This window comes from Miniopterus schreibersii, assembly GCF_964146895.1.
Source record: "Miniopterus schreibersii genome assembly, chromosome: 8".
In the NCBI taxonomy this organism is placed as follows: domain Eukaryota; kingdom Metazoa; phylum Chordata; class Mammalia; order Chiroptera; family Miniopteridae; genus Miniopterus; species Miniopterus schreibersii.
The window spans coordinates 68,026,238-68,043,058 of NC_138109.1; the positions used below are offsets into that span (position 1 = coordinate 68,026,238).

The 16,821-nt window shown below is 43.1% G+C and overlaps 1 protein-coding gene across 1 annotated transcript in view; it reads right to left on the reverse strand.

Moving 5' to 3' along the window:
* Window positions 1-16,821, reverse strand: part of JARID2 (jumonji and AT-rich interaction domain containing 2) — a 243,027-nt gene that overhangs the window by 56,681 nt on the left and 169,525 nt on the right. The window contains exon 5 of the mRNA XM_081144435.1: window positions 5,282-5,451. Within this exon, the coding sequence (XP_081000561.1) occupies window positions 5,282-5,451 (170 nt within the window). The remainder of the gene's footprint in view (window positions 1-5,281; window positions 5,452-16,821) is intronic.

The following is a 16,821-nucleotide window of genomic DNA, read 5'->3' on the forward strand; positions in this document are numbered from 1 at the left end:
GGTTTCCCCCCCCCCACCCAAGCAGGTGTTCATTAAAGACACTGTGGGGAGAAGGCATGGTCTTGGGCTGGTCAGGGGTCCTTCTCAGGGTCTCAAGATCTATTCTCTTCCATATTCAAATTAGTGCCAAGCTGGTTACAAGTAGTAGTTTGGAACTGGAGGAAAGAAGGATCTGTAATCCTTGGTAACAACACCACTTCCAGGTCTTTCATTTGATTCTACGTTTTGTTCCCTATAAATGCTAAGCTTATTAGAAACTACCTTCTATACTCCTAACAGTGCGCACTGTCACCCAATGGTGATGGAGTGACTGGACTCCTTCATGCTGAACATGGAGTTGGAGCTCTGATAAGCTCTATTTGGTTTGGAATCCACACCAAAAAGGAACAAACATAATTAGAATGCACAGTATTGTAACGGGCATTGGGTTCCCAACTGTCACCTTCTCCTGAAAAGACTTCAGAAGAGGCAAAGACTTAAGTGAAGATGTGTCACATCACCAGCAATTGATGTCAAAAAGTGAGAAATATATCTAAATGTAAATACGAAGTTAGGTAAATGATGTCGCCAAAATGGAACAGGTATTCATGTGACACTGTTAACCCTTTGTGGTTGTTTGCGTACTCTTCAGCCACCAAAGCTTTTTTACCGTTCTGGTCGTATGTCTGCTCTCAGCCACCACAGCAAGGAACCGTACGAATCTTAACTCTATTCATTCATGTAGCAGTTCATAATTTCTCTGAAAGCTCTTAATTCCGAATAGTACGACACCCATGTCCAAATTTAATACGACCGCAAAGGGTTAATTCTTATGACACTGGAAAGTCAGAGTGCAAAAATAAAAACACAATGCAATGCCATTTCAGGGAGTGACCCTACCACATATGCACATAGGAGACTTAGAAACAGTCTCACCAAGGACAAGGTTAACAGTGGTTATCTCTGGGAGACTGGAGGGAGGGTATTTCAAGCTTTGGGGTTTTTTTAAGTGACTCTAGAGAGGAAGGGGGAGGGAGGGAGGGACTGAGGGAGAAAGGGAGAGAGACAGAGAGAGACAGAGGCAGCCAGCTGCCCCAACTGGGGATCAAACCCTCAACCTGGGTATGTGCCCTGACCAGGAATCGGACCCACCACGCTTTGGTGCACAGGACGACACTCCAACCAACAGGGCGAGTTTATTCTTTTGCCTACTTTCCCATCTTCTCTGTTGATATTCCCAAAAGGAACACGAAATACTTTTATAACAAAAAGATTAATATCTTATTATTAATTTAAAATTTTAAAAAATTATTGAAGTACTACTACAACTTAACCCTTACCTCTTCAGAACCAGTTTTAATTAGCTCAAGCAATTACGTATTAAAATATGCCACCTAATGCCACCAAATCCATCAGATTTCCAAAACTGTGAGGGGTATCACAGGAATCAGCAATCGTTTTGAGCTTTTAGACCCAGATCTGGTAAACACACCTGACCTCACAAAAACATGTCTTTTAAAATAAAGCGAAAAATGACTCATCCTTTTTAAAACCACAGATCTAAAAAGCATAGGAGAAAGAGTAAGAGAGTACAATGCTCTGCAAATCCTTTATATTAGCTAAAAACATGTAACAAAACCTATTTTACTGCCTGTATCATAAACATAGGAAGGCATTTCCAGTGCTCAGAGCATTTTTCCAAAATTGTTTCATACATCAAGTTTAAGGCATTGGAACATAGGTTTAATAAGTGAAAAATCTAATGAATAAGTGCCTGGCCAGCTTGGCTCAGTGGTTAAGCATCCACTTATGAACCAGGTCACAGTTCAATTCCAGGTCAGGGCACATGCCCGGGTTGCGGGCTTGATCCCCAGTAGGGAGTGTGCAGGAGGCAGCCGATCAATGACTCTCATCATTGAGGTTTCTATCTCTCTCCCCCTCTCCCTTCTTCTCTCTGAAATCAATAAAAACATTAAAAAACTAAACAACTTATGAGTAAGGAAAATAATTATTCAGAGTCACACCTGAATCCTCACTGCAAATGTGAGAGGAAGTTTGAGCCAGTAAAGGTTGCCCCTAAGGTGACCCACTTACTTTGCGGGATGCCCGAGAGTCCCAATCTGCCCGTCCCTGGGGGAACACACACACACACACACACACACACACACACACACACACAAAACCTTTGTTCCTTATGACAACTCAAAGTATATTATGGCTGTGAGAAAACATGACTATTTTTGTCGAGTTTTGAAATGTTAAAGCTGGGTACCTGGTAACATTTTCACTGGATGACATATACTTGAGCAATAAGCACACCTTTCTAAGTAAAGGTCCTCTCCAAATTTTCCCAAACCAAAAATAATTTCTTAAAATAATGCCTATATAGGCACAAACACACACATTCTTCTCTAAAAATGAGTCATACCCACGCCATAGGAAACACTTTTATAACTTAATTCCATAATTAACAGAGCAATCCTCTGACATCCTAATGGAACAAGATCCGTGGATCTTAATTGCTAAAGAAATTAAATAGTTAAGTCATGATTTCAAGTTAAATCTGACTCCAACTCCATTTAAAAGCCCTGTATTCGCCCTAGCCAACCAAGTAGCTCAGTTGGTTACAGCACTGTCCTGATATGCCCGCCAAGTTTTCGGGTTCGATCATACAAGAATTAACCAACAGGTTCGTAAGTAAGTGGAACAACAAATCTCTCCCCACCCTAAAAAGCTACGTGTGGTCAAAGGCAAAAAACTTCTGCCACCACAGAACTTTATTTCAGAACCATCTTGCTGCTAATGACCTGGTCCCACTCCATTACTGATATCACACCACATACTACACTACCAGCCTCACAGTAGGTCACTCTTATTCTTTTTTAATATGTTTTATTGATTTGAGAGAGAGAGGAAGGGAGAGGAAGAGAGAGAGAAACATCAATGATGTCCAGTCACTGACTGGCCGCCTCCTGCACGCCCCCCACTGGGAATCGAGCCCTCAACCCGGGCACGTACCCTGACCGGGGAATCGAACCATGACCTCCTGGTGCATGGGTCGACGCTCAACCCGAGCCACGTCAGCCAGGCATGGTCATTCTTATTCTTACCTGCTCTCTTCCCTTCACCCTTCAGTCAATCCAGCACATCACATCCTTCCATCTTCACCCTCAACACCAAGAATTTTGCAGCAAGGACCTATGTAAAACTGTGAAATGGCAGAGAAGGTCCAGCTGCTTCATCTTCCTATAGTCAAGGCCAAATGACTCCCAGCTGCTAAAAAATTTCTCACTGAAATACAACTATTCTCCATGTCTTGAGTCTCTGAGGATTATCAATAGCCCATAATGTCAAACATAAACCTTAACTCTTCATTTTCCCTTCCCTAACAATTCAGACCTACAGTAATCAGTGGGAGAGTGACCAAGGAGGGAGGGAGGGAAGGAGGAGTGATCGTGGTGGCTTAGGTGGATGTCAGAGCTGAGAGACTAGAAGGGCCCACCTAGGGGAGGAGTAGTAGCAGAGATGGGAGGTGGGCTACACTTGAAAAGACTGATCAAATAAACAAATGCATTACAAATAACAGGAGCCTGGTTCCTCAGTGTTCAGTGTAGACAGAAGAAACCTGGAATGAACCTTTTGGTTAAACTGAAACTGAAAGCCCTGGTGCTAATTCATGGACTTTTAATACACAGAGATATAAATATACATCTAGATATACTGTGTATGTGAACATGTGCACACACACGCAACACACACACAACAGGTTTTCACAGAGCACCTAGGAGAAATGACACTCCAATAGCTATGAAGTGAGCACACCTCAGCTCAGATCTTGGCTTCTAAAGAGCAGCTGTCGCTTAAATAAACAATGCTCCTTGGGGATTCGCAGATTCCAGGGCTCAGGGAGAGAACATACAAGATGAGCCTGGAACATTCTGTTCCACCAGAAAGCAAGGCTGGAAGGATGACAGGGGCATGTCAAAGGGACCAAAAAGCCAGCTTGGAAGGGTCTCCAGTGATAATACCTAAAACAATCTAAACATCAAAATAAATGCGAGTAGAAGATTATAACCCTTTGAATAAAATAGGAAATGAAACCATACATACACAGAAAATGAATAAATAAAATACAGTGTTTCAAAGAGCCTCCAAACAAAACAGATTAAAGAGCTTAAAAGGGTAACTTTACAATGGAGAAACCTGACAGACCAACCTTAATCAAGTGATCACCGGTGAACACTATCAATAAAAGGACAGACTGGAATTTTGTACCACCCAACAGGATGCACTGAGAAGACTGAGGAATTACTTCTGTGATATTCCTGCCCTAAATGCAAAACCCAAATCTAATAATGAGGAAACACCAGACAACCCCAATATAGGGCCCTTCTACAAAATAACTGGCCCATAATCTTCAAGTGTAAAGGCCATGGAAGACATGACGAGAGCAATATTCCAGAGTTAGCAGACTAAACAGACAACAATTAAAGGCAATGCCCAATTCTAGACTGCATCCTTATGCTCTAAACTTGGACATCACTGAGGCATTTGCAGCAATCTGAAATGGGGGTCTGAGGATTAGGTGGTAGTAACATATCATTGCAAAGGTTCTAATTTTGTTGGTCACTGATTGTCCTTATTTTAAGAAATTATACACTAATGTGTTAAGGAACAATGGGGCATTAGGTGGAAATTTTCTCTCTCGTTTAGGAAAAAGTTATTTGCTATACTTAAATCTTGCTATAACTTATTTCAAAATGTTTAAATACATAACCCTGAACCTCCTTCTCCCTCCTGTTCACTTTCTCTCAAGTAACCTCACAAAAGGAACTCCAAGTTCATAAATTTCTAAAGCTCCTCTCTATCTACCATTCCCATAAGAGGCTCCTCCCTCCATCTCTCTGCCAATCTTGTGTTCTTCCCTCACAACTGTTAGAAAACTTAGTACTGTAGTAAACACTTTCAAAAATACAGCCATCTAAATCCAAACCCATCCTTTACTACAAAATTTAACCTCACCTTACACTCTATTAATTGGTCCTGTTTACATACATCAACCAATATGTTCAGTTAACTATACTTAACAGAAATTAAGAATCAAATGAAAACAGACGGAGAAATATGAAGACTCAGGCACCCTGGCAGTGGGATTTCTCACTTTAAACTCTACCTCAAAGCAGGGGAACTGAGAGAAGCATGCTGCAGAGACCAAGCTAACATCCGTTCCTGTGTGTACTGGTATACCTTTTCCTTTCAACTAGGCTATTCCCTCCAAAGTGACTGGGTAGCACAGTCTTACCTCGAAGGCAGAGAAAAGTAAGAAAATCTTCTGTCTTAGGCTTCCTTTTAGAGAGGTCAGAAATTTGAGTAGCTGGAGGGGGTAGCAATGGCTCCACTATCTTTACTGGAGTTGTGCTGGGACTATTCGGCTGAGATTGAGCAAACTTCCTTTGTGCTTGCAGCCTGGGCCTGTAAAAGCAAAAGAAAATAAAAATAAATTAAGCAGAGATCAGAAGACATAGAGCTACATGCAGCAATAAAATTATGAAACAGAAGGGGGAAAGACCCTATTTCAAGCAAACTCTTTCTAATTAAGGCTCAATATCTCTCACTCTCATTAACCACAGGCCTGCTTTAACAGGCAATATGTTTGATTAAAGGGCTGTGTTTTATACACTGATATAACGTATGCACCATGAGCACATGTGTACCAGAGAACACTGTGTGCCTGCGTATTTCAAAAACTGTGTGTGGTGGTTGATGACACAGGATAACTGGCTTATGGATTTCTGATTTACCCAGTGATGAGGAAATGCAAATCATCCTGCCAGTTATACAGCATTCTATTTGTCAGCATGATACTGTCGCAAACACACAATGCCCTTCCATCCTGTGTCCTTATACCCAGTCCACCTTTGCTATCCACCCATCACTGACCCGTCTTGAACCCCCCCAATTACTTGTACTTCTAATCAATTCTGGCTCCAAGTCAGCAACAGACATTCACTACACTAATTTAAAGCTTGTAACATAGAAAACATATGCATTTCTCCAGTCTATCCAAAACTCCTCCACCCCTGCTAAATTATGGATCACCCTCTGCCTATAGGGTAAACCCAATACCATTAGTTAGAAATTCAAAAAACTGCCCATAATCTACCTTTCAGGCCTCTTCTCATTACGATCCTACCTAGATACTGACCCCCTACTTATCTACCTAACCTAGTGTCAAGAGACATAAAATCACTCTGTCAAACTGCCCTAAGTTTCTAAAAAGCTCTCTCTCAATTTCTGTATTCCACTCGCTGGCAGCAGGCAGAGCCCACACCTGGAACAGCATTGCTTCAGAGGAAGCACAAGACTAGAAAACGCAACTTCATTCCAACAGCTGCAGCCCTGCAGTGTATGCCATTCACGGGTGGACTGAGGCCAGCAGAACCACCTCCTCTTCCAAGCTTCCCCTCTTCATCGGCCCCCCCGCCCCCCCCCGCGTTAAAAGAAAACCCGGTCTTTTCATTCTACTAAAAACTTTTTTAATTGGTCATTTTATCATCTGTACATCTTCGTTTAAATGGACACAGCTCATACTTGGAGCACTGAAGGTTTTACGGAAACCCTGGTGCATGTGAGCAGGATGTTCTGTGTTTATTGCTTTTTCAAAAGTCAGCAACAACAAATGCCACACATTATGAGAGGACGGTGCAGCCATAATGAAAAACAAACACAGACGAGGTGCAGATGACAGAGCGGGACACGGTGAGCTATTTTACAATCTCAGGACCTCAAAGATAAACTGTTCCTACCAGTGTTCAAATAAAAGGACTTTTTGCCTGATGACTTTCTCAGCGAGACTATGAAAAATACAGCAATAACAGATTAAAAAGTGGCAGTAAAATAAATTACCTCTCAGAGGAATACGCCAAGCTCCCAAGTGATTAAGTATTTGTGAGACCCAGATGAAAGCAAGAACAAAAGAACAAGATGAACCAATATCTTTTTTAAAGACCAGGAAGAATCTGTACTTTGCAAAAGGGGCAGGTCTGCGGTTTGGCTTTTCCTCCTGCAGTCCCAGGAGGATTACAAAGGTGTTGACTTTGCTTTGCTGGCCCCACACAAGAGTTTGAATGACAATTTACAGGCCAAATCCATGGAGCAGGCACTCTCAGCCACACAGGTATGTTTGAGGGAGAGGTGACTCATTCTAGTATGTCTAAAACAAGGAACTGAGCGTATGTTATCTTAAATCAGTTAAAAAAGGGGGGGTTGGGGATGCAGATGTGCTGAAGAACCAGAACAGCTGCCTCTAGAGATGTTGGCGGAGGAGCTGAGCGGCAGGTGTGGTTCCAGGAGCACCTGCACTCAATCTGATTGATCATCCCCAGAAGCAAGCAAGCAAGCAAGATGGGACATCTGCCCACTGCAGCATCTACTTCACCCACCCCTTCCTCCAGCTGACTGGCCTTAACCAGAAACAGCCCCTTCCGTTACTAGAGCGAAACCGTTCAACAATGGAAATACTGTTTGAACTAAGAAGGTTCGGAGTCCTCAAGGGGGAGAGAGTATGGGCTTCCTAGGGCCAAGGGAAAGACACCATGTGGGGCCTCCAAAGCCTTTCGGCCTTGAGTTCAGCCAGAACAGCCCTAATGACCATTGTAATAATACACAGAAATGCCAGAACACAGACAATACATAGTGTGTCTGTCCCTCATGCAAGTATCAGAAGAATCAACTAGAGCACAATTCGCTTCCATGTTTGACTTTCATTGATCAAGGAAGGACTTTCCCCTACCAAAACCTCCTTCATTCTAGGAACTCTAGGTGTAGCCCTCAGTCAATGAACCAACTAAACTCTCAGCAAGCCATGTAATACAGATCAAATAAGTCAACTGAGGAAGCAATGAATATATTTATATATGAACAAATATATAGAGGGTAACCTTATTTAGTGTAAAAATGTAGGATTGGGGGCAGTGGGGGGTGAGGGATATAAGTGATTTCAGATCAGATCATTGCTGTCATTTACCTTCCATGGTGTAAATGCGTGTATGTGAATTAAAGGACCAAAGAATGCAGTCAGCTCTATTTGGGGTTTGAGCCAAAGGTTTAAAAGCAAATGGCCTTAATTTTTGGAGGGATCTTAACATCATGCTTGCTACATAGATGGAATCAACTTAGAGAAGGACAAGACCTGCCCAAGAGCCACACACTGTGGAAGGCAGAACAAACAAGCCCAGCCAAACCTTGGCTCCTCAGGTTAGTTTTCGTCACACCATGCTGTGTGCACATCAGAGGTAATCCACAGCCCTGTTACAGGTGAAGCCATCTGGAGTGTCCCTTCTCTAAAAGATCTTGGGTCCAGGAGCCCCATGGCAATTCAGGCATGACAATAAATAGATGATATAGATGATAGATAGATAGATAGATAGATAGATAGATAGATAGATAGATAGATAGATAGATTAGATAGATAGATTAGATAGATAGATTAGATAGATAGATAGATAGATAGACAGACAGACAGACAGACAGACAGACAGACAGACAGACAGATAGATAAGCCAGCCAGCCAGCCAGCCAGCCAGCCATACTGGTATGAATGCCATTTGAGCTAAAATGTCCTGGGAGTAAAAACATGTTGAAAAGAAATCAATTTACTCATCTGGTTCCATAAAGTGTCTCTCTATGTAGAAATAAATGCCCTTAGAGGCAACAGAGGGGACCTTGCTTCCTCAACACTGCTCTTTCCATCTGGAATGCTCTTCTCCTTTATCATGCCATGGCTGACTCCTCATCATCCAATAAGGGGAACGTTTCAGGCCTGTGACTTCTTATGGAGGTCACTTCCATTTCTGTTCAAAATTCCCCTTCCCAGAGACACAAAACCACCCTAAACTAATATGTCCCTGATAACCTACCGCTTAACCCCACTTCCATTCCTCTGACATTCTGTGGGCCCAACAGAGAAGGCTCTACTGCAGTCTCCTCTTTATGACCTATTTCTGCGTAGAGCAGTTACTGCGTATCAAGGACAAGCCCTAGATCAGTACGAAGTGCGAAGAAGGCAGAGACAGCCACCCTGCTGTACCACTTTACACACCACACAATTTGTCACTCATCCTCTAGGAATCACACAGCTAAATACATGAATGTTTCGGAGCAGAGGGGCAAAGTGAATAACAATCCAGGTGCCAGGGAGACCTGGATGGATCTGAAACAGACCCAATAGCAACAGAAAAGGAAAAGACATGGTGTTCTGCCCCTGGGAAAGTCACTGGCCATCCCAGTGTAAGTCTACCCAAAGGTCAGCTGGCATTCAGCTTCACGGAGAATCAGATTCGTCTACTAAGCATCTGCCCGTCGTCACAATTTCTACCATCACCACAATTACTTACTAAGAATTTACCAAGCCACTTGCCCATTCATTATCAGCTTCATCTAACAAGAGCCAAATAAGATCGGGTTCCGGCTCTTAACCACGAGGCACAGGTGCCATCCCATCCCAAGGCACGCAGCTGTGGTCCACACATCTTCACGGAACACAACTATCCATGGGCCACATCTGCTGGAGCCAGCAAGATGGTCAAGCCACGCCCCCCTGCACACAGGACACCACATATCAGACACTGTACCTCTGGAGTCAGCTGCACGGTAGGGAGTGAGGGAATCAATCTTCTGCTCTTTCCCTTCACTTGCTAAGATACATACAAGAAGGCATTCCTTTGCTCCTGGGCTGTCTCTCACTTAGGGTTAGTAGTTAGCATGGCCAACAGCCAAAAGTTATTTTGCTCGATCACTTAAAATTTTTATCCAAAAACAGCCTTCAAGTGTTTTATTATTTATTTAGGTTTTTAAAAAATGTACAGCACCTTTATGGGAACAAAGAAACACCAAAATAAACACTGATAATATTTTGAAAGTTAGCAAGGAAAATGCAAGGCAATGCTTTAAAGAAAACTCCACTGATGAGCTGACAAAGTCCGATACCAAATAGTTTTTGTTTTGTAATAATACCCTCTGTGTGTCCCCTCCTTCCCTCCTCACATCATGCATTCAGAAGCTTCCCGGGCAGTCTGCCATCCGAAGCCGCACCAGAGAGTGGCACGGCTCCTCCAGGTTTCCTCTGGGGTTATCTACAGGATAGAGTTAACCAGCTTACTGCTATCTCTGCACTAAATCTCTAGGGCAGCCCTAAATATGGCACCAAAGCAATTTCTAGGCTAATTAAATTCCATTTCTGTCCAGGATTTCTGATAGTTTACAAACCTGAGGAAGATACAGTGTATGCATACAATCTGGATGCAGAAAGCAGAATCAAGAAGGATGAGGCGATTTAAAGAAATGCCCAGCTGGTCCCTGGTTGAGGGACGTGTAAGCCAAAACACTTTATTAACTCAATTTTCCAATATTAAAAACATAAGCTGGTAAATCCAATTATTTAGATTACATCTCAATTCTAAACAAAGAGCAAGGAATGGGTGGGAGGGGAGGGTCTGTTCATTCAAAAAAATAAGACATGTTGTGTCTGCAAATGCAAAATGACCAGTATGGCTGCGCTCTTTGTACCAGTGTGGGACTAGGCCCTGAAGCTTTGCCAACTCGCTGAAAGGCCTATTCAAAAAAAATTTCCTGTGTTTCCATCCCCAAAATAATTACCCACTCTATTCTACCCCCAGACACACACACTACAAACCTGGCAGCTACTCAAAGAAACAAGAGTGTGCCCAAGTGTGTGCATGCACGAACACACTGGATATTGTGGGGGGTCGGGCAGGGGATATGCCCTACTCAGGGCAAGCTGCCCACCAAATTCAAATGCAAGTGCAGTTGCGGAAAAAACCACACAGGATGGCCGTAAACATCCTGTATAGTAAGGAAAAAATAAACATATCCTCAAATGAACCCAAAGGCTAAGCAGAGGCCAACTCTTACCAAACTCCCCAGCAAGAAGCACTGGAAATAAACTATATACCCTCTGTGTTCACACCCCACCCTGCTCCACAGCGGCGATAATCTGTGTATCAGGTTTTGAGGCTTTCACACAATGATCACAGCACAGGGAGGTCAGCAGACTCCAGGAGAAGAGTTGTGCTCCACAGAATACCCACTTCATGGTATTTCTGGAGACCTCATATTGGTGAGAGGCCTCATTTCTTGCTTTATATGTAAACAGATGAAATAGTTTGTTTATGCTAAAAACCACAGGATGTTAAATATTTGTAGCACTTGTCTTAATTAAATTACATGGGCAGCTATTTACAGTAGAAGTTTGTTATTAACTGGATTTACCTAAAAGAACTTTTTTTGGTTCAGTCTCCTAAAGATGAATCCTGTGACATTTTGCTTGGTCAGAGGGATACAAGGAAAAGAAGAGAGCATCACAAACCTGGGCTTAGCTGCAGCTACCCTGCAATCTAGGGCAAGTTGGGCATCTACTTCCTAATTTTTTAAAAAAGGAAGGGGGACTGAAAAGGGGAAAACTATGGCTCCATCTATGTCCAATCTCCTCTGACTTTATCTATAAAAACCGAGTATAGTAATTCCTGTAGTAATTCCTTTGGATATATGATTTCATAATTCAAAATGAGACAGACTGATCTTCTGCCTGTGCCCAGTGGGAAATCAGAATCTTGGTCTCCAAAACACTTGTGTTGCTAAGCTACAGATTCCCAGCACCAACTTCCTAACTATATCTTGTCAGGCATAACAATAAATCTATTAACTTTCAGATTCTGAGATAAGTATACTTGATGTCTGAAACTTTAGAAGGTGGGAGTGGTAAAATTTTCAAATATTCATAAATATTAAAAAATATGGCACAATTACAAAAGTTGTCCCATAACTCCCTTATACTATTAAATAGTAACAATACTATCTACACTCTGCGTCCTTAAGACTAAATAGTTCCAAGTACGAATAACTCACTCATCTAGGGAAACATTAACATCTTTCAGGATCCCGAGACATCCTTAGGAACTCTAACGTAACTACTTATAAATATATTCATCAGCTCTACCCATGAAAAAGCCAGCCCAAGGAGAAGGCAGGCACAGCAAACCCAAATGTCACCGTCACCTCAGAAGATGTCCAGATGTTCACAAACACTGTGCTACCTCAGAACTTGGGCACTGGAAATCAGGCATCGAAGAGAATGGTGAGCCTTTATTTTTATACTATTCAAGGGGAAGGATTAGAAGCAAGGAAGAAGAGACTATCAAAAGTCAATGACAGCACTAAATATCTACAAGCTACATGCAGTATCTTCCCAAGCAAAACATTACTGGGGCACATAACTCTCAGGTAGATGGGGAGATAGCACATGGATGGTATAAAAAGTAATATGCAGCACAGCTTTTGATTCAATTAGTTAAAAATTATGCAATTATTTTTTTTTAATTTTATGCGGCATCTTGCAATGTCAAAGAACCAAGCTGCCTAGAAATCACGACTGTCATAATCAAGGAAATATTTGACATTGACTTCTTTTGTGTTCCAGAAAGCAACCATGTCAAATTTGAGAGGGATCATCATTAATCAACAATTAAAGCCGCAACAAAGCCCTTTTGTTCTGTCAGTCACGAATGTCACATGTGTTTGAGTTTACCACCTATCGGAAGCTGCCCGTTTTGCCACCCCCAGGCAGCATATCCCGCTTCTTACCAGGGCTCAAATTCCAAACCCAGGATCTGAGAGCCCCAAATGCTCTTCTCCTCAAAGACTGTCGGTTTCTGGTCAATCTTAAGCAAACACTGTATATTACAGCAGAAGGGAGTAAAAAAAGGTAACAAGAGTCAGAAGAACAGCACATGGAAGTTAAGGATCTGGCCAAAGAAATCCCTAATACATTATTATGGTTACAAGGTGTGAACAAATCATCTAAAGCACAGTTTTAAAAGCCTCGAAGAGCTAGTTAAAACAGTAATCTGCCTTTCTACTCTCTCTTGAGGTGAAACTGCCAATTTGTTTTTAAAATATTATTTCAACAAAAACCCCAGCAGTTTCTCAATTAGGTTACTCAATACCAATTGTGAACTGCCAGAAATCTCCAAATCCTGGCAATGATAATGGTTGGATAAAGAGAGTGAATGATTCTGTGAAGCAAGAATCGTGTTTTACTTCCTTCTTTCAAGGAAAAAGAAAAATATATAAAGAAATTACATCCTACAATGCTACACTGCCCCTTCATCAAAAAACAAAACCCAGCGGAATCCTAAGGGTATAACTGAAAAGTCGATCCTGTGGACTTCCCACCAGAAACATTCTCGATGAACTTGCACGGTGGGCCAGGTTCTAAAGGCTCCATCAGCACGTGAGAGAGCAAAGCACAAAGGCAGTGCTCAGAATTGAGACTGGTCCTGACAGATGACTAGTCCGGCAATGATCTGGATTAGGTTTTGGCTTCTCATATCCTGTGCCTCTCAGACAGTAAATCTGCTAACAGAGATTTGCTTTATTTAAAGGGTGACAAATAGAAAAGAGATGCTGAACAATTTCCCCGCCCACTGGATATCCCATGCAGTAGCCAATGAGCACCAATAGATGGCAATAAAGAGTCTTCAGACTCCAGCTCTGGGATGGGGGGGGCGCTTCTGACCCTCGAGGATTTATGACAAGCCCCGACATTAACCAATTTTTAGGACCTGTGCTGAAATCTGAGGCCAGCTAAGAAACCAGCCATTGTTTATGGGAAGTAGTATATAAACACTATTAGCAGTATCCTTTCATCCCATCAGCTCAATTACAACTCAAGTTCCTTGCTTGTTTGGAACATACAAAGAAACTCACAATCTAGCATTTTATACACTAAAAAATATACCCTGGGGCAAAACTCCACAATATGGTTTTCTGAAATAAGCCCCTCCCCGGTGATTTTACCACGGGGGGGGGGGGGGGGGGGGGGGGGGGTAAGGCAAAGCTAAAGTAACGCACCACAGCTCGCATATGCTTCCTTCATTTGGGGCTCTGGCAGAAACGTATTTAGTAGGCTGAAGCATAATCATGTGCAATTTTCAAAGTATGGGGTGCTACTTAAGCTATCACCAACCAAAATGGTGAGTGGAGCCTGTTCTGTAATAAAAGGATTCATTCACCACAATTCACACATTGTCTCTTCCTGAACGTTTATAAAAGAGGTCTAGGTTTTTTATGACAATTGCCTAAAGATGAGGAAACATGATCATAATTAAAGAATCTGCTAATAGCTAATGAACATGAGAAGAGCAATTATCCTCCTCTTTAATGTTTGTGCTCTGTGATCCTGAAGTGAGGGCACACTCTCCCGCTGGAAAACAGGAGCTCACGCAGCACCATCTCAGGCTCCCTGTCACTGGCAGCTGCCATGATGAATCGGAGACACACCAGTGGCATGGAAATTTAAATAAAAAACAAGGAAACTGTATCAGTTCAAAGTAGGTAAAGGGAATCAAGCCCTAGCCAGTTTGGCTCAGTGGAGAGCATCGGCCAATGGACTGAAGGGTCCCGGGTTCGGTTCTGGCCAAGGGCATGTACCTCAGTTGCAGACTCGATCCCCAGCCCCAAACGGGGTGTGTGAGGCAACCAATGGATATGTCTCTCACATCGATGTTTCTCTCTCTCTTTCTCCCACTCTCTATGAAAAGCAATGGAAAAAAATATACATATCCTCAGATGAGGATTAAAAAAAAAGAAAAAATTGGGGGGGGGAGGGAGCTCAAGGCATGGAAATCACGTTCCTTTCTAAGGGTGCTGAGAATGTCCTCCCAGCAATGCTGAATTTGGGTTGCACAGGGTATCCATGTGTCAGGCCAGGAAGCACCTTTCAAAACACTTTCCAAAGGGCATTCACTGAATCCAACCAAACCAAGAGACTTCTTCAACTAGACCAACCCGGGGAATGGAGAAGGGAGGGGGCAATGCATACCTCCCAACTCACTGAGGACATTCACCTCATTTACATTCTTAATCACCATCCCCCAACCTAAGACACCTCTAAGCAGTATAAAAGCCCTCCCAGTTCTCCCTCATCAGCCACCAGGCAGGACCAGTCTAACTCTGCAGCATATGGGTCATTCAACTGATGACAGCAGTAGATGACAAGCAGAGCTGGCTCACTGAACATCTGTAGGACATACATGTCCACCGTAATTGTGCATGTCTTAAATGAACCCTCAAAAGGGTCTGGGGTGAGAATGTTTTCTGACTAAAGCTCGCTTACATCACAAAATGAAAATTTCTCCAAGATGGGAAAGTAGTTCTCCGATTCACAAGGGGCCTTGTCGTCAATACTTGATCTGTCTTACAGCCATTTAACCAACAAAGCTATTAATAAAGCAAGCAACTTATTGCTCCTTTCCAGAGCTATCGTATTTGTATTTGCTGGGATACTACAAAAATAGCTCAACAGACTTCTTCAGAATTTGAGCAAAGCCTGGAACAGAAACTCCCAGAGGTGAGATAGGAGGGAGGCAGAAATCCAAACAAGCCTGCCCAGTACTGTAGGTGACTTACCCCTTCCCCTCTGAGCACTGAAGCTCACTGACAATTTCTGATCCCCATTTAATTCAGGAAAACCACCTGAGAAAGTCCAACCGCTTATGCAGGACCCAAGGTAAACACCCAAGCTATATATGCATCCCTTCAGCAACTCTGAAGGGCTGAAAAACTTCCTGTCCAAGTAAACTCTTCATTAATCCCTTCTGTGAAGCCCACTTTTCTTGTCCACACACAGGAAAGGACAAAGCCACAAGATCAGTCAGTCACCTTTGGGCCAAGCATATACCCTCCCAAAAGCAGCCCTGGGTCTGTTCTAGGTACTGTCACAAAGCTTCAATATCGACTAGCTCCACTCATTCCCAAACGAGAGGGAAGGGGGACAGAAAGAGAAAAGAATGAAAGGTGAAAACAATGGGGGTGTTAGAGGGGGAGGAGGGCAGAGATCCATGCAGCAGGCATGAACCTTCAACTGTCAACCACAATTACAAGCTACAAGTTTAAAAAGTGACTAACCACCAAAATCTTACTTTTTAACCCTCAGCCTCAAACCTAGCTTCAGTGTTCCTCCGATTAATTTTGGTAATGCATCCTAGAGGCATGTTGTTTTCCCACGGCCCAGTCTCTGCTACTCCCCTGGCCGGCCACAGTCAGAACATGTTGTTTAAATGGAGCAGCTCAAGCACTCTGTCAAGGCGACGAACCATCTTCATAGCTCTTTTCAAGTCTGCTGCACCAACACCACCACCACACTCAAGCACCCAAGGGGCATTTTAAGGGACGGTGCATTAGGGACCACAACGCAGGGAGTGGAACTGTAAAGGAAAACTGTCGCATCTTCCCAAGTGATCAGAAACAATGGCATGCTGAGGAATCATGAAAATAAAACACGTCCTTCTCTCCTCTGCAATCCACTGATTAACTCCAAGAAACAGAAGCTAAGTAGGTGCAAGCTTCCTCACAGCTGGCTTCAGCAACATGCTATGCCAGCAAACTGGGCAAATCTGAATCATGTTCATAAGGATGTGGGTGACAGGCACTGGGGGCCAGTGGGTACATAACTACGCTCTGCATAATGAGTCTCTTCAATGCCGCCAGCCTAAACATGCCCTAATGGTCTCCGCCTTTGATCAAAGAGGCATCCATCTTTAACTGTGTCAATACGATGCCAAACACCACACTCCCAGGCACACGTCAGTCCTGGGCAGGGCTGCTAAGGCTCCACCTCCAGCAATTTGTAAATGAGCCTGGAAACAGGACACTTCCAGCTGGACACTTAAAGCTCCCTGTCCCCACCCCCATCGGAAATACCCTCAGAGAGCAGCTATAATCAATCACCTCACACCCAGGAAAGGCTCCAAGACACTGGCCCTG